Here is a 22,154-nt window from a genome sequence, read left to right as displayed (position 1 = left end):
GGGGAAGAGAATTTTCGGGGGGGGGAGAATTTTCGGGGGGGGGGAGAGAATTTCGGGGGGGGGGGGAGAGAGAATTTTCGGGGGGGGGGGAGAGAATTTTTCGGGGGGGGGGGAGAATTTTCCGGGGGGGGGGGGAGTATTTTCGGGGGGGGGAAAGAGAATTTTCGGGGGGGGGGGGGAGAGAATTTTCGGGGGGGGGGGGAGAGAATTTTCGGGGGGGGGGGGGAGAGAATTTTCGGGGGGGGGGAGAGAATTTTTCGGGGGGGGAGAATTTTCGGGGGGGGAGAGAATTTTAGGGGGGGGGGAGAGAGAGAGAATTTTAGGGGGGGGGAGAGAGAGAATTTTAGGGGGGGGGAAGAGAGAGAATTTTAGGGGGGGGAGAGAGAGAATTTTAGGGGGGGGGAGAGAGAGAATTTAGGGGGGGGGGAGAGAGAGAATTTTAGGGGGGGGAGAGAGAGAATTTTAGGGGGGGGGAAAGAGAGAGAATTTTAGGGGGGGGGAAGAGAGAATTTTAGGGGGGGGGGAGAGAGAATTTTAGGGGGGGGGAAGAGAGAGAATTTTAGGGGGGGGGGAGAGAGAATTTTAGGGGGGGGGGAGAGAATTTTAGGGGGGGGGGGGAGAGAGAGAACTTTAGGGGGGGGGGGGGAGAGAGCATTAAGATGTGCGCTGCTGTTTTTCCAGCACCGCACTGTTTCCGCTTGTGTTTCCCGGAGAGCGGGTCCGGCCCCCTCTGTATCCTCGCTGCTCTGCACCATGTCGGCACGGAGGCCCGGGCGCCGCGCTCGGCCTGAGAGTCGGGGCCGTGTCCGCCTGGTTTACCGCTCTTTACAGAGTGCCCAGGACTACCTGGAGCGGGAAGATTTCGGCACCGCCTTCGCCCACTACCTGCTGCTGCTCAACCTGGCGCCGGAGCTGAAGGACATCATCAAGGTGAGGCCTAGAGGCCAGGCCGCGGCTTTGAGCTGTGACCACCACCCAGTCGCTCCCTCCCAACTCGCAGTCAGTGTCGTTCGGAGGGCCCATTGGTCTAATTTCAGCTGAAAATACTGGAACTGGGGACCCGCTGAGAGGGTCCAACATTTTCCGGTCTTGCTTCAGATTCCCCGCAACCGCGGTGTTTTATTTATATAAATTTGTCCTTAGCGCCCGGAAGCCTAGGTTGTGGTGAACCCGAACAAGGGCATGAAAAGGGACATTTGATGAGAATAACTTCAATCAGAACACAATCAGCAGGATATCTGACTGTAAATTCAAGTGAAAATGTAACAATCCACAGCTCTCGTCAATACTAATGACAAGTTTAAAATTTCCCCAAATATTTACAGTTCTATGTTTTACTAAATCTCAACTCGACTTGTAAAACACCATGTGAAATATTTTGATCATAATTGATGTTTTGTTTTGACACTGAGGTATAGCATTGAGAATACCAAACTTCAGATTGATTCTGGGCAATTCAGTTTCGCCTGGCATGGCCAGGAGGTTACACAGGATTGAGTCTGGTATGATGTTGCAATCCCATTATAGATGGGATTCCTCTTCATTCACCTGAGGAAGGAGCAGTGCTCCATAAGCTCGTGTTTGAAAAAAACCTGTTGGACTTTAACCTGGTGTTGTAAGACTTCTTACTGTGCTCCCCCAGTCCAACGCCGGCATCTCCACATCATGATTACAGATGGATCGAGATGTTTTGGGATGCAGGCGCTGGTTGCCAGTGATAGCGCTGAAGTTTTTCGCAGGAAAGTACCTGATTTATTTTGAATCACATAGATGAAATTCAATGGAAACATTTCTAAATTGATTTGTGGCGGGTTTTTCAGGGAGGTTCCTGCCGTCTCAGCCAGGTGAATTCCCCACTGCTATCCAATGACACTAACTCACTTCTTTTGGCCTGGGAAATTTCTCTTCAGTTTAGGCCACACTTAAAGGGCTGGATTGTCCGTTTGTACGGCTAAGTGCTCACGCCGGCGTGGGAACCGTGGTGTTTACGATGCCAAAATTGGCAGCAAACCCTCACCGGTTCTGGGACCGGTGAGGGGCTAGCAGCGGTGACGGGTAAAGCTCCCGGCTCCTGCAGCAGAAAGAGCTAGAGAATGGCAACCTGCAGTGTTCGCACTATACAACATGGCGCCGGCTGTACGCGGACCCGACCTTCAAATGCGACCCCACAGGACAATGCCTGGCCACCCTCCATCAGTCCCCCCAGCCTTCGCGGAAGCTCCCCGGCCAGCAGCACAGCTCCCGGCCGACTGGTGGCGCTGGACACAGTCTGCGGCCGCCATGCCAGGTTCCCGACCGCTTCGACCACACGTCAACTGCGCGGTCGGGAACTCAGCACATCGGGGGGGGCCTTCCGAATAGGCGTTGGCGCGCAACGCGGTGACGCCATTTCGGAGGGGGCAGGGATTCGGAAACCGGTGTCAAACCGGCACCGCCCCCGATTTCGGCATCGGAAGAGATTCTCCGCCTGATTGTCAATAACGATAGAATCCCGCCCAGAATCTTTTTCAGCACTGGGGAGCTGAACCTGTGGATCGGGCCGTAATTTTGAAAGGGTGCCCTGATCTCTAAGTGATCTTGTGGATCCCTCACAACCACCACGCATGGGCAATATCACCCCACTCATAGGCAGTACCCTGCCCCCCCCCAAGTGAGGACACCCTGCCATGGGGTCCCTAGCCCCCTTACAGCACCCCTCGTTTCAGGACCCAGAGTGCCAAATACCCTGCCTCGCACGCAGCGGTAGTGGGCGGACTCGCAATGGAGAAACATGACCTTCGTCTCTTGAACGGAGTATGTGTTTTCCCCACATTTTTCTCTGCCTTTTAAGGTATGTTGATAGGGCAGTGCAATGGAATCTCTTATCCAGTACCCAGCCTGGAAGCTGACTATATCAAAGTGGGAGAAGAATTTTCACTTCCATCAGTGGCTGACTTTATCTTGATGAACACAACCATCTTTGAAAAATATTTTCTTTCCCATTTTCCTGGTATGTGCTCGTCAAAATCCTTGAACATGTTGCTTCCCACCAAATTGTGCCCATCTGTTCTGCAACTCAACATTTGAACTGTTCTGATCAGGTTTCTCTCCCTGCCTCAGCACTGAGATGGCCCATATCAAATTCACAAATGGTATTCTGCATGAATGTGACTATAATATACTAATCCTCCTCATCCTTCTCGACTTACTTGTGCCTTTCAAAGAATGATGCAGCACAGAAGGAAGCCATTCAGCCCATCGCACCTGTGCCAGCTCTTCGAAAGAGCTCTCCAGTTAGTATCAGCTTTGCCCCCAAAACCTGTAATTTCTTTTCTCCACAGTATTTATCCAGTTTCCTTTTGAAAGTAACTACTGAATCTCCTTCCTCCACTCTTTTAGGCAGTGCATTCCAGATCATAGAATCATAGAATTTACAGTGCTGAAGGAGGCCATTCGGCCCATCGGGTCTGCACCGATGCCTGGAAAGAGCACCGACGCCTGGAAAGAGCACCCTACCCAAGCCCACACCTCCACCCTATCCCCATAACCCAGTAGCCCCACTTAACCTTTTTGGTCACTAAGGGCAATTTAGCAAAGCCAATCCACCTAACCCGCACATCTTTGGACTGTGGGAGGAAACCAGAGCACCCGGAGGAAACCCACGCAGACACTGGGAGAACGTGCAGACTCTGCACAGACAGTGACCCAAGCTGGGAATTGAACCTGGGACCCTGGAGCTGTGAAGCAACAGTGCTATTCGCTATGCTACCGTGCTGCCCAATTAGATGCTAATATGTTGCTGCATGCATTATCTTTCCTTCATAGCACTTTAGTTCTTTTGGGGGATGTCTTTGGTATTTATGTGTACCATCTGAAGGGTTTGGTAAAGTTTCTCATAAGAAACTATGAGCTAAACTTGAAGTTTCTGGAATTGACCCAAATTATTAACCTGGTTAGGAAATTGGCTGAGCAAAAGGTGACAGAGGGTGAGGTTACGTAATGGACAGACACTCTGAATGACAGGATGTGACTCATGGCGTTCCACAGGGATCAGTGTTGGTACTACTACTCGTCACTGAATATTTAATGACGTAGATATGGGATAGAAATCCAACATATCCTCATTTGCAGATGACACAGAGATAGGTGGTATGGTATGTAGTGTAGGTGGATGCATAAACTTAGGGAGAGATTGATAGATTAAGCAACTGGGTAAATGAATTTCAATGCAGGAAATGTGAGGTCATCCACTTTGGACGGAAAAGAATAGAACAGAGTACTTCCTAAATAGTGAAATGTAGAATCAGTAAAAGTGTAAAGAGACTTGGACGTCCAGGTACACAGACCATTGAAATGTCATGACCAGATGCAGAAAATAATCAAAAAGGCAAATAGAACGCTAGCCTTTATACTTCAAGGACTAGAAGTGAATTCATGTTTTGGCTAGTTTTTTAAAATTTTGGTCGAAGGGTATATTGACTTTGGATGGAGTGCAGCCTAGATTTAACAGCCTGATGCTTGGACTCTTGGGGGTTGAATTATGAGGGGAGATGACCCAAAGTAGAATTGCATTTCTTGGAATTTAGAAAGTTAAAGAGTGATTTGATTTATTAAGGGGAAGAGATACAAATAAATGATTTCTGCTGGTTGAGGAGTCTGGGATTAAAAGCAAATCAAAAGCTTCAGAGCCAAATCTTGAAATTAGGAAACATTTCTTCAGGTAAGCAGTGGTAGAAGTTTGGAATTCACTTCTGCAGATGGCAATTGTAGATCAGTTGTTAATTTAAAAACTTGAGGTTAATGAATCTTTGTTAACCACAAGATATCAAGGGATATGGGGAAAAGAGGTGTACATGTAGTTAGGTTACCGATCTGTCATGATCTCCTTCAATGACGGCTCAATGGACTAAATTACCTATCATTATTCCTATTCCTATGTCTTCAGTACCCATCACTTAAGCTGAGTTTCTGGTCACATACCTGATCCATCACCAAGACCACCTACTTGCTCCTGTCTAACATCCCCTATTTCTTCCCCCCTCCACTGATCATCTGCTGCTGAAACCCTTTTCCATACCTTCATTACCTCGAGACTGGTCTACTCCAATTCTCTCCCATCTTCCATTTTCATAAATCTGAACTCATCCAAAGGTCTGCGGCCCATATCATAACTTGAATCAAGTCCTCTTCACCCATCACCCATGCAATCTTTTTGTTGTTATTGTTCATATTTATGATAGTATATATAACTGCTGATTTTAGGATTGTATCCTATAACTACCTTTAAACAATTTTATTTGCATTTATCTCATGCCTTTAGTGTACAAAATGCCCTAAGGCGCTTCACAAAAGTGCAATCTGACAAAAATTGACTGAACAACAGAAGAAAATATTAGGAGGGATGACTTGGGTTTTAACAAGGGCCTTAAAGGAATAGGGGATGCAAAGAAGCAGAATAAGGGAGAGAAATACTGAGATTTTCATTTAGACAGACAAAAGATGAATAACCAAACTAGGATAAAACTCAATTAAAAGTCCAAAATGTCTGGGGCGGCACATGGCACAATGGTTAGCACTGCTGCCTACGGCGCTGAGGACCTGGGTTCGAACCCGGCCCTGGGTTACTGTCCGTGTGGAATTTGCACATTCGCCCCGTGTCTGCGTGGGTTTCACTCCCACAACCCAAAGATGTGCAGGTTAGGTGGATTGGCCACGTTAAATTGCCCCTTAATTGGGAAAAAAAAATAATTGGGGACATTAAATTTATTTTTTAAAATGTCGGTACAGTATTGGGTTGTTGCACCACTTATGATCCATGCATCCACTTTCAGTTTTTTTGGTGCATGGAACACTTCATTTATTCCCTGTACTGATTCCCAGCATTGATTTTTGGATTGCACCTTCAGATAAGCCTGCCTGCAGAGCTAAACCAATTTTGTTCACTAAAAAAATGAAAATACCACAAGATAATATTTCCTTTTTAAAAAATGTATGTGGTTTCCCCTGAGTTTTCCCTCCGATTTCTTTTCCTTGTTTCGCCTGCTCTTTCTCAACCCTTACCAAGGATTGGGAGCATTTTAGAATTCAGCAAAGAAGGACAAAAGGATTGATTAAGAAGGGAAATGTACAGTACGAAAGTAAGCTTGCAGGGAACATAAAGACTGACACTAAGAGTTTCTACAGATATGTGAAGAGAAAGAGATTGGTATAGCAAAATGTAGGCCCTCTGCAGACAGAAACAGGAGAATGCATAATAAGGGACAAAGAAATGGCTGAGCAATTAAATAGATACTTTGGTTCTGTCTTCACAAATGAGGACACAAATCAGATCCCAGAAATGTTGGAGAACGAAAGGTTTTGTGAGAGTGAAGAATTGAGGGAGATCAACATTAGTAGAGAAATGGTGCTGGGAAAACTAATGGGATTGAAGGTGGATAAATCCCCAGGGCCTGAGAATCCCAGAGTGCTTAAGGAGGTAGCTCTAGAAATAGTGGATGTATTGGTGGTCACCTTCTGGGATTCTATAGACTCTGGAACTGTCCCTGCAGACTGGAGGGTAGCTCACGTCACTCTGATATTCAAAAAGGGTGGTAGAGAGAAAGCAGGGAATTATAGACCAGTAAGCCTAACATCGGTAGTGGGAAAAATGCTTGAATCCATTATCAAGGACTTTGTAGCGGAACATTTAGAAAGCATGGCAGGATCAGTCAGAGTCAGCATGGTTTTATGAAGGGAAAATCATGCTTGACAAGTCTGTTGGAATTCTTTGAAGAGGTAACCAGTGCAGTCGACAAGGGGGAGCCGGTTGATGTGGTATATTTGGACTTTCGGAAGGCGTTTGACAAAGTCCCGCATAAGAGATTATTGTGCAAAATTAAAGCGCATGGGATTGGGGGAAATGTATTGAGGTGGATAGAAAACTGGTTGGCAGAGAGGAAACAAAGGGTAGGGATTAGTGGGTCCTTTTCAAATTGGCAGGCAGTAACTAGTGGGGTGCCACAGGGATTGGTGCTGGGGCCCCAGCTATTCACAATATATATCTTAATGATTTGGATGAGGAAAAAAAATGTAACATCTCAAAGTTTGGTGGGAGGGTGAATTGTGACGAGGATGCAGGGATCCTACAGCAAGATCTGGACAGGTTGAGCGAGTTGGCAAACCAATGGCAGATGCAGTATAATTTGGATAAGTGTGAGGTTATTCACTTTGGAAGCAAAAACAGGAAGGCAGATTATTACCTGAATGGTTGTAAATTGGGAGAGGGGAGTGTGCAGCGGGACCTGGGTGCCCTTGTGCACCATTCGCTGCATGCAGGTGCAGCAGGGGGTAAAGAAGGCTAATGGTATGTTGGCCTTCATTGCAAGAGGTTTTGAGTATAGAAGCAGGAAGGTGTTGCTGCAATTGTACAGTGCCTTGGTGAGGCCACACTTGGAATATTGTGTGCAGTTTTGGTTTGCTTCTGTGAGGAAGGATGTTCTTTCTCTCGAGGGAGTGCAGTGAAGGTTTACCAGACTGATTCCAGAGATGGCGGGACTGTCATATGAGGAGACATTGACTAGGTTGGGATTGTTCTCGCTGGAGTTCAGAAGAATGAGGGGGTAATCTCAAAGAGACTTATAAAATTCTAACAGGACTAGACAGGGTAGATGCAGGGAAGATGTTACTAATGATAGGTGTGTCCAGAACCAGGAGTCACAGCCTGAGAACTCAGGGTAAACCATTTCGGACAGAGATAAGGAGACACTTCTTCACACAAAGAGTGGTGAGCCTGTGGAATTCATTACCACAGGAAGTAGATGATGCTAAAACTTTGAATATATTCAAGAGGCGGCTGGATATAGCACTTGGGGAGAATCGGATCAAAGGCTACGGGGAGAAAGCATAATTAGGCTGTTGAGTTGGATGATCAGCCATGATCGTGATGAATGGCGGAGCAGGCTCGAAGGGCCAAAAGGCCTCCTCCTGCTCCTCTCTTCTATGTATCTGTGTAATCGCACAAGGGACATCACAGTCAATCACAATCTTGTTTTCCCTGTGTCTCGCCACTCAAATATACTTTTCAGAAGCAGTCACTGTAGTTATCAGGAACAGGTAACTTGATCAATTTTTTAAAAAATCCTTCGCCCAAGGCAATTTGAAGATTTGACACTGCGATCTGAGTGTGCAGACCTAATTATCAAATGTTGATGTTCCGATCAATAACTTTCCTGTTTTTAGCGGTGTTTTGTTTGTTCATAAAAATGTTTGGACAAATGGATTAATAATTTAATTGACGTTTTTAGCAATAACGAGAGACACAAATGACCAAGTACTATATTGAGCATCGATAAAGAATGCTGGAGAACTCTCCGGTCTGGCAGCATCCGTAGGGAGGGGAAACAGAGTCAACATTTCGAGTCTGCATGATCCTTCTTCAGAACTTAAGAGACGGGAAAATGTGTTGCATTATACACTATATAAGAGGGGGTTGAACAGCTGGAACAGTGATTAGTGCCAGCTGGGAGAGATTGCTATAAACATGTAGCAAAACTTAAGAAGAAGCGACAGATGGTGGGGGGAAGAGAGGGTTTTGCATGGGAACATAAATGTTTGGGATATTTTTAAAAAGGTTAAGATGGAGGATAAAGGTCACCATCTAAAGTTGTTGAACTCAGTGTTGAATCCTGAGTGCTGTAACATGCCTAATTGGAAAAGGAGGTGCTGCTCCTTAAGCTTGCATTGCGTTTCACTGGAGCATTGCAGCAGGCCAAAGACGGACAGGTGGGCTTGAGAGCAAAATGTTGAATTGAATTGGCATGCAACAGGAAGGTTGGGGTCGTGCTTGCGGACTGAGCAAAGGTGTTCCGCAAGGCGGTCACCCAGTCTGCGTTTAGTCTCTCCAGTGTACAGGAGATCACATTGAGAGCAGTGAATACAATAGACCAAATTGAAGGAGGCGCAAATGAAATGTTGCTTCACCTGAAAGGAATGTTTGGGTCCTTGAACAGTGAGGACGGAGGAGGTAAAGGCGTGGGTGTTGCACCTTCTGCAATTGCAAGGGAAGGTGCCCTGTGATGGGGATGAGGAATTGGGAATGATGGAGGATGTGGAAACGCAGATGTGGATGCAGAACGCAGACTGGGGCGAAGGGAAGATTTGTTTATATTGAACATTTTTTGACCATCATCAGCGATGAGTCGAGTGCCCCTCAGTCTCCTCAGCTAAATCCTATTATCCCAGGATCATAGTGATGATTTCCAACACAAGGCTCTTTTTCTCCATATTAAACCATCCCCCTGAGCCTTTTATTTCATTGATAGTGGTCACTCCACTATCACTTCCCAATGCACAATCCTATGTGTTTGTGGTTTCCTCAACTATTACGTTGTCTATCAGAGAAGATCTGTTTATTCTGAAATTAATTTGTATGTCACACATTAGGTGATCCTTAGATTTGTTCCTAATAAATTATTTTACAATTTAGTGGTGTAAAATTGATTTGTAATTCTGCAGGCTTTTCTTATCATTCTCTTGCAATTAGCGCCGCATTGCATGACATGTTTCCAATCCAATTGGGCCTCCCTATTTATTGATTAGCTTGTGATGTCCATCAGCATTTCTGAGATATCATACCACATTTCATCAAGATTCTCAGGGGCATAATATCCATCCCTGGGAATTTTTTGATTTTGAATAAGCATATAGGAGCATGAGAAAAAGATGGTGAGTTAAAATGGCAAGCAACAGGAAGGTTGGAGTCATGGTTGCAGACTGAGTGAAGATGTTCCTCAAAGTGGCCACATAGTCTGTGTTTATAGAATCATAGGATCACAAAAGCGCAGAAGGAGGCGGCCATTCGACATACCGAGTCTGCACCGACCCTGTGAAAGAGCACCCGACCCACCTGCACATCTAGGGGCAATTTAGCATGGCCAATCCACCGAACCTGTACCTCGTTGGCCTGTGTAAACCCACGCAGACGCTGGGGGGACATGCAAACTCCACACTGATAGTCACCTAAGGCAGGTATTGAACCCAGGTCCCTGGTGCTGTGAGGCAGCAGTGCTAACCACTGTGCCACCGTGCTGCCGCTTTAGTCTCCCCAGTGTAGAGGAGACTGCATTGTGAGCAGCGAATATAACAAACCAAATTGAAGGAGGTGCAAGTGAAACGCTGCTTAACCTGAAAGGAATGTTTGGGGCCTTGAGTAGTGGAGGAAGGAGGCAACTGGGCAGATGTTGCACTGTCTGCAAATGGAAGCGAAGGTGCTGTGGCAAGCTGATGGGGTATTGGGCATGATGAAGAAGTGGAGCAGGGTGTCATGGAGGGAGCTGGCGCTGTGGAATGCTGATGGGGGGGTGAGGAGAAAATGTGTTTTGTGGCAGCGTCATGCTGGAATTGGCAAAAATGGCGAAGGATGAGTCCATGGGTGGAATGTGAGTACAAGTGGGACCCTAACATGATTCTGGGATGGAGGGGAAAGGGTGAGGGCAGAGGTGCAGGAAATTAATTGAACCTAGTTGAAAGCCTTATTAACCTCAGTTAAGGACAAAAACAGATATGCTAGAAGCACCATTTTCAAAGGTGACATAATCGGAACAAATGCGATGGAAGTGGAGAATGGGAGTAGAGTGTGAGGAGATGTAGTTTAGGTAGCTGTGGGAGTAGGGTTTGCCCCTTTTACCTCCTCCCTCCTCACCATTCAAGGCCCATGCACTCCTTTCAGGTGAAGCAACATTTCACTTGCGCCTCCTTTGATTTGGTCTATTGTATTCACTGCTCCCAACGTGGTCTCCTCTTTTTGGGGAGACTGATCACAGACTGGATGCCGGCTTTGTGGAACACCTTCGCTCAGTCTGTAAGCATCACCCCAGCCTTCTTGTTGCTGCCATTTTAACTCGGCACCTTGCACTCTTACCCACATTTCCATCTTCCATCCTAGGCCGGCTGCATGCTCCAGTGAAGCCCGGCACAAACTGGAGGAGCAGCATCTCATCTTCCGGTTGGTCCCGTTGCAGCTCCTAGGATGCAACATTGAGTTTGGCAGCTTTAGATTGTGACCGTTCTCCAACTTAAACGCCCCTTTTAAAATATCCCACATATGTACTGCCTCAAGGAAAATCCATCCATCCCGCCTCTCTCTCTCTCTCTCTCTCTCTCCCCTCCCCCCCCCCCCCCCCACACACACACACACAACAAGCCTTTCTTAAAGTAACTACTTTTTGTTTCAATCTCATCTCTAACACATTCTCCTTCCATTCAGATCTGACAAAGAGTCAAAGGACTCAAAACGTTAACCCTCTCGCTACAAATGCCAGACTTGCTGAGTTTATTCAGATTCCAGCTTCTGCAGTATTTTGCTTATTTTTTCATAAACGTATGTTCAATTCCTCAGGCATTTGACAGCAATGTAATGAGAGAATGATTAAATATCTATGAAACTGTCTTTCTCAGAAATTTATAGTTGATATCAAGGCAGTGGCCATTTGATTGTAATGGAGTTGGCCATTTAAACCACTGGGTTTGCACAAAGCTATGTAAATATAAGCAGTGGCAGTTTTTATAAGCTTGGAGCAAAATGCATGAAAGGAGTAACTTTAATTTGGGGTAGCATCATGGCACAGTGGTTAGCACTGCTGCCTCACAGCACCAGGATCCCAGGTTCAATTCTCGTCTTGGGTGACTGTGTGGAGTTTGCACGTTCTCCTTGTGTCTGGCTGGGTTTCCTCCAGATGCTCCGGTTTCCTCCGATTGTGCAAAGATCTGCAGGTTAGGTTATTTGACCATCCTAAATTGCCCCTTAGTGTCCAGAGAAGTGCAGGTTAGGTGGGGCTACAGGGAAAGGGATGGGGTGGGCCTAGGTCGGATACTCTTTTAGAGGGTCAGTGCAACTCAATGGGCCGAATGGCCTCCTGCACTTTAGGGATTCTATGGATTCTGTAAGTATAAATGAAATGGGGCTGCCAAAATGTTATGAAATAATTGCAGTGGTTATTTGATCAAGATTGGTCTGGTCTACATATGACTTCAATCTCACACTATTGGTGACTCTGCCCTCTCAGTGGAAAGCCACTCAGTTATATCAAGTCACTACCCGGGCAACAAAGGATTAAAAATGAATGCCAGTCTTGTCAACAAAGCACACATCTCAAGAAGCATCAATTAACATTAAAGTGAAGCTCACATATTTTGTCAAGAACAATGGGTTACAGTTGCTACCAATCAATCAATTGGTAGATGTACAGTAGGCAAAGAACAAATAAAAAATAAAGTAAGATTATTAAAATATAATTAATTCCTGAATTTACGGTAGCAGAAATTGATTACATTTAAAAGCCATGTAGTTCAGAGCAAGGGGTTTCAAACCTGGCCAAAATCTAAAATGGCATTAACATTAGGGTTGCAGGGCACGATTTAACAGATATGAAACAGAGTCTCATATCAAGTGTATTTAGCTGGATGTTTCCTGCCGCTGGCAGCCGAGAACGATTCTGCTATCGAACGTGACTCTACTTCATTTTCGGGCCTTGGTCAGGAACATCCCCCCCGAGGCTGGTCTCAGTCCCATTTCCTCCATGAGCGAACTTTGCTCGCCAGTGCAGGAAGTTATTGGGGTGCATTTTTAAATGGCACCCCGATTTCGAGACCCCACTGCAGCCTTCGGATAGTCCTCATGCCCGCCACACCTCATCTCGTAAGGGCAGGGAACCCCCGGTCCCGATTCCCGGTGGAGGCAACATTCCACCTGGGCAACTTGGCACAGCCAGCCTGGCATCCTGGCCATGACCCTGCCAGGATGGCAGTGCCACCTGGCACCCTGACAGTGCCAAGGTGGCATCAGGGCTGCCAGGTTATCGCCCTGCCCAGAGCCCGACCACCCATAGTCCCGATCGCCTAGGAAATCCTCCCAAGTGCCGGTATGCCTGGTCTACGTTGGTGGAGACCAGTGCTAACGGCGTTCACTCGGGGTCACAAAAGCGTGGTGGTTGGATCCCACGCCTTGGGTAACTCCGCCGAGTGCATATTCAAGTGCCTTGCCACACGCTTTAATATGCAGATTTCTGTCCTGCCCATTGTGGGCAGGATTCAGATCACGACGTCACGCGAGATCCCATTAGCTCTCGCAAGTCGTGCCTCTTGAGTGATTTGCCCACTATGTCATGCCCGAGCGTGGCTATTAGATTTCACCTACAATCTCTTTTAAAATAAAAAATCAATTCAGGGATCTTTTACATCCATCTGGGCAAGCAGATAGAACCTCCTTGTGTACAGTACACAAAGGCTTCTTCTTAGGGTTCTCTCTTTACAGTCTGTCGCCGTCTGGCTCAGCATACAATCCTCCAACCCCCCCCCCCCCCCCCCCCCCCCCCACCACCGGTCCTCCCTCGCTTTCCTCTTTCTGTCTTGTCTTGGCTATTTCTCCCTGGCTACTGGCTATTCATTTATTTATGTGTTGGCTACAAACAACTCTTGGAACAGTTTGGTGAATGGCTCCAATGTTTTGTTGTAGCACTCTTCCGACCCAGGGACGGTGAATTTGATTTTCTCCATTTGGATAAATTCCGATAGGTCGGACAGCCAGTTTGCAACTTTAGGTGGTGCTGCTGATCGCCAACCGCAGGATTCTAAGGCAGGCAATCAGGGAGCCAAAGGCAAGGGCGTCCGTCCTCCTCCCATGAAGAGATCTGGCTGGTCTGATACCCCAAAGACCGCCACTTTCAGGCATAGCTTCTCCCACATCCCCACCACTTTGGACATTGCATTGAAGAAGGCTGTCCAGTGCCCAGCAAGTCTGGGGCAAGACCAGAACATGTGGGCGTGGTTGGCCTGGCCTCCTTGGCACTGTTTAAAAACTGGCACTCCTGACAATGTACTCCTTCAGTATGACACAGTAGTGCCAGCCTTGATTTTTGTGCTCAAACCCTGGAGTGGGATTTGAACCCAGAACTTTGACTCGGGCGAGAGTGCTACCAACTGAGCCAAGGCTGATATTTGCTTCTTTTGCTTCAGCCTAAAGGTGACAGTCCCCAGCGACCTGGAGTGGGGGCCAGTCATCATTCAAGGCTAGGTGGTGAGGGAAAAGTTCATCCATGATCAGGCTCAGATGTTGTGTAATTCAGACATTGGAGAAGTGGTCATGATTGGACAGGGGGATACTGAAGACTTCTTTGAGGGGCTGGGTTGTGAACCGTTGCTCCTCTTGTCTCATAAGGATTGCTGCAGTAGGCCTCCGGCAGGCCCCTGCAACAAATGTAAAATTGAAATTGACCTAATTACAATGTTGGTGATGGATGTAAATATGCTAATGATGTGTCCAGCTCAGGCACCTCAGCATCCCTGCCGGATAAATGGCAACATGCATATACGTGACAGGTTCATGTAATCCCTACAGTGCAGAAAGAGGCCATTTTGGCCATCGGGTCTGCCCGACCCCCCCCCCCCCCCCCCCCCCTAAAGAGGGTCTACCTAGGTCCACCCGCCTGCTCACCCCACCCTATCCCTGTACCCCACCTAACATGCACATCCCTGGACACTAAGGGACAATTTAGCATAGCCAATCCACCTAACCTACACATCTTTGGACTATGGGAGGAAACTGGAGGAAACCCATGCAGACACAGGGAGAATGTGCAAACTCCACACAGTCACCCAAGGCTGGAATCGAACCTGGTCCACAGCGCTGTGAGGCAACAATGCTAATCACCTCGCCACCCGTTGTGAATGTGTTCCCCTCTTTTTCATTTTAGCTGATGAATGGGTGGTTAATATCAATATCAGGATGCCTGTTATCTGACTGGAAGGGTGTGAAATATGTGAAACAGCCAGACCTTTATCCTGGGGCACTTGCTAGATTTTCCATCTAGAAGGGTGAGAGTCAGTTGATTTGACGTGCCCATTAGCCATGGTAATTATTTCTGAAGGCCACAAAAATGGTGGTGAAACATCAACCAAATGGTTATGCCATTTCTCTGGAATTTCCCTGATCGTCTGGAAAAGTTACTGCAGCAACCTGCCTTTATTATGTGGAACACAAAACGGCCCGAGTCATTTCACAGAGGTGTCCCTGCACATGATAAATGTCATGGCAAAAAGGATTTTAGGAAGAATAACTTGGTCAAAGAGGTGAGTTTTACGTGGGATATTTGAGAAAGAGAAGAAGGTGGAAAGATTTATGGAGGGAATTCTGACTGGGGGAGGGGCTAAAAGTGAGGGGCCCCAAAGGTAAGTTGAAGGAAGGGAGCACGCATGAAGCCAATTAGAGCTTGTGAGTTTTGGTGGTTGTAGGCCGGGAGGAGTTCTCAGATAGTTAGGTGGAAGGCCATGAACAGATATAAATACTAGCACAAGATCCTAGAATGTTAAGCTGGAGCAGTGGAAACCGAGAGGCAAGATAGCTGAGGAAGTCAGGATTATGCATGGGTCAGACTTAGCATGGGATAAGATACAGACAGTGTTGGATGAATTGAGTAGGGAAGAGGGATGAGAAATTGGAATATTCAAATCTGGAGGTAAGAATATGGGACTGGATTTTTGTGGAGAAGGTGGGGAGGTTAAGTCGAAACAGTTCCTGACCCACTGGATCTGCCTCCTTTAAAAGGGCCCCTCCTGCCCATATTTTCAATCAGGGAGGTGGGTGCGAAATGGCGCCCAGCCCACTGCTTCCAGAAGCAGACCCAAAGCGGTAACAAGGCAGGGTGGTTGGCTAGGCCGGCAGATCAGAACACCTGCCTCGGTTTACAGTTTTAATGAGAAATGTCAGACCCTCAACCCTCCACCTCATGCCCATTCATATCCCTTCATGTCCTGTATTTGTACCCTCCATATCCACCCATCCCACATCCACAATGAGAAAACCTCTGGAGTTTGAAATGGGGATGAAAAAACTTTTAACATTGAATTGACCTCTTACTCAAACATGCTTCATACTGAAAAAACTCATTCATAAAGCTCATTCAAAAAATTTGAATCCCCTAAAGTGGTAAATCTATTGTAAAAACTGACTACATTTCACAAAACACATTGAAGATAGATAATCCATGAATGACCTCTTAAAACCGGTAGATGTGGACGGCAAGTGAAAATGAAATGAAAAATGAAATGAAATGAAAATCGCTTATTGTCACGAGTAGGCTTCAATGAAGTTACTATGAAAAGCCCCTAGTCGCCACATTCCGCCGCCTGTCCGGGGAGGCTGGTACGGGAATCGAACCATGCTGCTAGCCTGCTTGGTAAGCCAGTGATTTAGCTGAGTCAGCTAAACCAGCCCAGTTTCCTTCATTAAAGGAACATTAGTGAGCCAGCTAGGTTTTTCCTGATAATTGGCCATCAGTAGACTTTTAATTCCAGACTTTCTTTTATTGGCGGAGATCCCCAGAGCATTACCCTGGGTCTCTGGCTTAATAGTCCAACGACAATACCACAGCACAGATTGTGGAGTAGTAGAATTGGTTGCCATCAGTATACTTGTGTAGTTGACTCCATGGCTGCAGATTCTGTTGGACAGGATATAGATGAACAAGAGAGGGGTCTAAGAAAAATTAATGTAAGAGTACCCAATTATTTATTTTTCCACTTAAGGGGCAATTTTAGCACGGCCAATTCACCTACCTGCACATTTTTATGGGTTATGGGGGTGAGACCCATGCAGACACGGGGAAAAATATACAAACTCCACATGGACCAGTGACCCGGGGCCAGCATTGAGCCCAGGTCCTTGGCACCGTGAGGCAGTAGTGATAATCACTGTGCCATCGTGGTGCCCTTGAACAAGAGAGGGTTAGTGGCACATCTTTGGTGGACCTAGGATGTAGCAGTGTGGGATGGGAAGGGAAACCAATTCTGGAAATTCTCTGGCCATGATTTGATAAGATACTAAAGGACAATAAGGTTCTGTAGGCCATCAGCAGCAGCTGATTTGCACTCAACCAGAATCCGTAACTTCATGGCCTGGCAAATTCCTCACTCTACCACTCCCATCAAATCCAGGATCAACCCTGGTTCAGTGAAGACTTCAGAAGAAAATGCCAGGAGCAGCACCAGACATTCCTTCAAAATTAAATGTCAACCTGGTGAAGCTACAACGCAGGACTACTTGTATGCCAAACAGCAGAAGTAGCATGTGATAAATCCTAATCGCTTTCAACCTAAAAAAAACAGGTGGCAGCTGTCACTGAGAATTTTAAAGAAACTCTGCTAGACTACTTTCATTGAGAAGCCTTTTGCTACAAGTTAGAAAAAAGCAGTAACACCTAGTCATGCAGTTTCAATAGAGTTATTTGCTGTCATTGCCCTGGGGGCTATTATTATGTCTTTACAAATCTTTGGCCTAGTTTTAAAAGGTACAATTATCTCAGCAGAGGCTCTGAGTTCCCCATTTGATTGACAGTTTAAATAAGCATTAAAGGATTCATGTCTTTGATCTGGATTTCTGAATAGATGTTTGTTTGATTTTGTAAGAGATTAACCACTCGAAATTTAACACTTTGGGTTTTATTTCTGGTAGTTTTTTTCACTATCAGGTATGAAGGAGTAAGAATTGTATTAGATTAGTAAAACTTGATTTTCATCGCCACATGGTTCTTGTGGTCTACTCATGGTGGATACAGGGTTGAGTGGCTGTGGAGATAGCATTGAAGGTGGTATGGGTGGGGATCAGTGTTGGCATTGAGTTAGCATGAGGATCCATGGGAGGGGTGAGGGCCAGGCAGAATAAGTTTCTGAAATAGCTGGGATGAAGCCCCAGGGAACTGGGGTGGGCCTTGATTTGATTTGATTTATTATTGTCAGATGTATTAGTATACAGTGAAAAGTATTGTTTCTTGCATGCTGTACAAACAATGCATACCCTACATCGGGAAGGAAGGAGAGACTGCAGAATATAATCTAACCAGCCCACCTCGGCACTTGCCACCTCCTTGGATGCCGTGCTCTGTTTCCATCGTCGGCAGGCCTGACTCCATCCCACACCCCCGGAGCAAAATTATGCAAGTTGGGCTACAATCTACCGATGTGGGTCCAGGAATCCATTAAATTTTCCACAGCGTTAAGGCTGTAGCATGGAAACTGGGAACAGTTTTGGCTTGGTGTTAAAAACGCCCACCTTTTCGCTAAGATCAAGCGTCAGAGCATGCCCAAGTTGAGGTGCAATGGTTTTTCTTGTTAGCTTGGATCTTGTTTGTCTCTCTTATGAAGACCATGAATTGGATTCAATTTGAGTTTGGAATTGGTTTTTGGAGCAAGCAATGAGATGAGTTAAGGGCTTGCACTGTACACTTTGTGCGTTGACTTTGTAACTTTAAGAATGGAATTTTAAAAAAGTTAATCGTGTTAAAGACAGAGGAACAGAGAGCCTTAACTTTAATAGCGAAGAAGTTCATGAGCTTCTGGCACTTGTTGCTGGTGATGAAAGCAGAGGGGTTTAAGGAGATTTACTTAACTGGCAAGGGTGAAACCGTGATCAAGAAGGTGGTTCGCCCAGGACGTGGCTTTCCAATTGCACTTCGGGTGTGCTGACGCCTGCAATGTCCCCAAATGCGAGATGCTCGAGTGCAAAAAATTTGTTGAGTGTGAAGGAAAGAAAGCAGGTACAGTAGTGCCTTTTTTCTTCAGGATTATCCTGGAATCATGGTCGACTTCTGCAGTGAGAATGAGGCTGATGAGCCAAGTTTGGTGATGGATGGTGGATTAATCTGTGTGGCAGTTATTAAATCAGCATTCTTGGACCTGAGGTAGGGAAAATATCCCACAGGAATTTTAATCCTCATTTTTAAATTGTTTGTGTAATGTGATTCGCCTAGCCATTTAAATTTGTTTACTGCTGACTGTACATAGACTGGCTAATTGAAATATAGGAGTTTTCATAGCCTGTACTCAACCACCTATGGTTTGTAGCTATGTAAATTCAGACAGTATATTCCCATTCTTCTCAGACTTTGTTAATTGCATTTGAGTTGATGCAAGATTACAGATACAAAGGAATCTCTAATGTCAAATTGTGTGGCAATGAAGAAAGACATACTATGCATTAGATGTGCAATCTCTGGTTGAAGAAGTTAATCAATGGGTGTTGTCGACATACCAGAGCGTGCGCTAATGTTGTACCCTGCATTTCAAGTCCTAGAGATAACTGGCAGTCTTACTTAAAAAACAATTAAGAGTACCCAATTCTTATTTTTCCAATTAAGAGGCAATTTAGTGTGGCCTATCCACCTACCTGCACATCTTTGGGTTGTGGGGGTGAGACCCATGTAGAACAAAGAACAAAGAAAAGTACAGCACAGGAACAGGCCCTTCGGCCCTCCAAGCCCGTGCCGACCACGCTGCCCATCGAAACTAAAACCTTCGACACATTCTGGGTCCGTATCCCTCTATTCCCATCCTATTCATGTATTTGTCCAGATGCCCCTTAAATGTCACTATCGTCCCTGCTTCCACCACCTCCGGCAGCGAGTTCCAGGCACTCACTACCAACTGTGTAAAAAAACTTGCCTCGTACATCTCCTCTAAACCTTGCACCTCGCACCTTAAACCTATGCCCCCTAGTAATTGACCCCTCTACCCTGGGGAAAAGCCTCTGAGGATCCACTCTGTCTATGCCCCTCATAATTTTGTAGACCTCTATCAGGTCGCCCTCAACCTCCATCGTTCCAGTGAGAACAAACCGAGTTTATTCAACCGCTTCTCATAGCTAATGCCCTCCATACCAGGCAACATACTGGCAAATCTCTTCTGTACCCTCTCTAAAGCCTCCACATCCTTCTGGTAGTGTGGCGACCAGAATTGAACACTATACTCCCAAGTGTGGACTAACTAAGGTTCTATACAGCTGCAACATGACTTGCCAATTCTTATACTCAGTGCCCCGGCCAATGAAGGCAAGCATGCCATATGCCTTCTTGACTACCTTCTCCACCTGTGTTGCCCCTTTCAGTGACCTGTGGACCTGTACACCTAGATCTCTCTGACTTTCAATACTCTTGAGGGTTCTACCATTCACTGTATATTCCCTACCTGCATTAGACCTTCCAAAATGCATTACCTCACATTTCTCCAGATTAAATTCCATCTGCCATCTCTCCGCCAGAGTCACCAAACAATCTAAATCCTGCTGTATTCCTCTGACAGTCCTCATCGCTATCCGCAATTCCACCAACCTTTGTGTCATCTGCAAACGTACTAATCAGACCAGTTACATTTTCCTCCAAATCATTTATATAGACTACGAACAGCAAATGTCCCAGCACTGATCCCTGCGGAACACCACTAGTCACAGCCCTCCAATTAGAAAAGCACCCTTCCATTACTACTCTCTGCCTTCTATGACCTAGCCAGTTCTGTGTCCACCTTGCCAGCTCACCCCTGATCCCGGGTGACTTCACCTTTTGTACCAGTCTACCATGAGGGACCTTGTCAAAGGCCTTACTGAAGTCCATATAGACAACATCCACTGCCCTACCTGCATCAATCATCTTTGTGACCTCTTCGAAAACTCTTTATCAAGTTAGTGAGACACATCCTCCCCTTCACAAAACCATGCTGCCTCTCACTAATACGTCCACTTGCTTCCAAGTGGGAGTAGATCCAGTCTTGAAGAATTTTCTCCAGTAATTTCCCTACCATTGACGTCAGGCTCACCGGCCTGTAGTTCCCTGGATTATCCTTGCTACCCTTCTTAAACAAAGGAACAACATTGACTATTCTCCTGTCCTCCGGGACATCACCTGAAGACAGTGAGGATCCAAAGATTTCAGTCAAGGCCTCAGCAATTTCCTCTCTAGCCTCCTTCAGTATTCTGGGGTAGATCCCATCAGGCCCTGGGGACTTATCTACCTAAATATTTTTTAAGATGCCTAACACCTCTGCTTTTTGGATCTCAATGTGACCCAGGCTATCTACACACCCTTCTCCAGATTAAAAATCCACCAATTCCTTCTCTTTGGTGAATACTGATGCAAAGTATTCATTTAGTACCTCGCCCATTTCCTCTGGCTCCACACATTGGGCGCAATTCTCCCATCGGGAGACTAAGTCCCGACCCCGGAGTGAAAACCGGAGTGTTTCACTCCAGCGTCGGAGGCTGCTCCCAGCCCAATAGTCTCCCACCCCCGGGGGGCTAGGAGCGGCGCCGTGTCATTTACGCGCGCCGGGCCTTGGCGCCACATAAAAGTGACGCCGCGTAAATTACGCAGTGTCACCTGTGCATGCGTAGATTGGCCGGCGCCAACCCGCACATGCGCGGTTGCTGTCCTTCCCATGGCCGCCCTGCAAGAAGATGCCGGATGGATCTTGCGCGGTGGTGGAAGAAAGGAGGTCCTCCTTCAGAGATGCCGGCCCGACGATCATAGGCACCGATCGTGGGCCAGACCCCTTTTTGAGGTCTGCCCCGGTGCAAGAAGCCCCCCCCCCACAGGCCCCCCCCCCCCAGCGTTCCCGCGCTGTTCCTGCCGGCACCGACCAGGTGTGGACGGTGCCGGCGGGATCCTGTCGTGTTGGGCAGGCCGCTCGGCCCATCCGGGCCGGAGAATCGCTGCTTGCCCGTTACAAACGGCGAGCAGCGATGCGGCCAGCCGTGAGTCTCGCAGCACCGGTTTGGGAGGGGTGGGAAAATCGCGGGTGCCGGGGCGGCGTGGCGGGACTCGTTCGGAGCCCTGGCGATTCTCCCACCCGGCTTGGGGGGGGAGAATTCTGCCCATGGATTCCCTTGCCTATCCTTCGGTGGGCCAACCCTTTCCCTGGCTACTCTCTTGCTTTTTATGTATGTGTAAGAAGCCTTGGGATTTTCCTTAACCCTATTTGCCAATGACTTTTCGTGACCCCTTCTAGCCCTCCTGACTCCTTGCTTAAGTTCCTTCCTACTTTCCTTATATTCCACACAGGCTTCGTCTGTTCCCAGCCTTCTAGCCCTGACAAATTCCTCCTTTTTCTTTTTGACGAGGCAGATGTTGATTTATCCTAAAACATCCGCCCCCAATCTAGGTTCTTCAGTTCCTGCCTAACATTTTTATAATTAGCCTTCCCCCGATTTAGCACATTCATCCTAGGACCACTCTTATCCTTGTCCAGCAGCACTTTAAAACTTACTGAATTGTGGTCACTGTTTGTGAAATGCTCCCCTATTGAAACTTCTACCACCTCCCCCGGCTCATTCCCCAATACCAGGTCCAGCACAGCCCCTTCTCTAGTTGGACTGTCTACAT

At 46.8% G+C, this 22,154-nt stretch overlaps 1 protein-coding gene and 1 pseudogene across 1 annotated transcript in view; both read left to right on the top strand.

The window, feature by feature from the left end:
• The first annotated feature begins 657 nt into the window (after positions 1-657).
• Positions 658-22,154, top strand: part of prmt9 (protein arginine methyltransferase 9) — a 74,259-nt gene continuing 52,762 nt past the window's right edge. Inside the window, exon 1 of the mRNA XM_038791958.1 lies at positions 658-930. Within this exon, the coding sequence (XP_038647886.1) occupies positions 754-930 (177 nt within the window). The 5' untranslated portion in view covers positions 658-753. The remainder of the gene's footprint in view (positions 931-22,154) is intronic.
• Positions 18,387-18,565, top strand: LOC119963968 (annotated as a pseudogene).

Source organism: Scyliorhinus canicula, chromosome 3 (genome assembly GCF_902713615.1).
Source record: "Scyliorhinus canicula chromosome 3, sScyCan1.1, whole genome shotgun sequence".
NCBI lineage: Eukaryota > Metazoa > Chordata > Chondrichthyes > Carcharhiniformes > Scyliorhinidae > Scyliorhinus > Scyliorhinus canicula.
The sequence above is the reverse complement of the archived record's forward strand: the minus strand, read 5'-3'. Positions and strand labels throughout refer to the sequence as shown.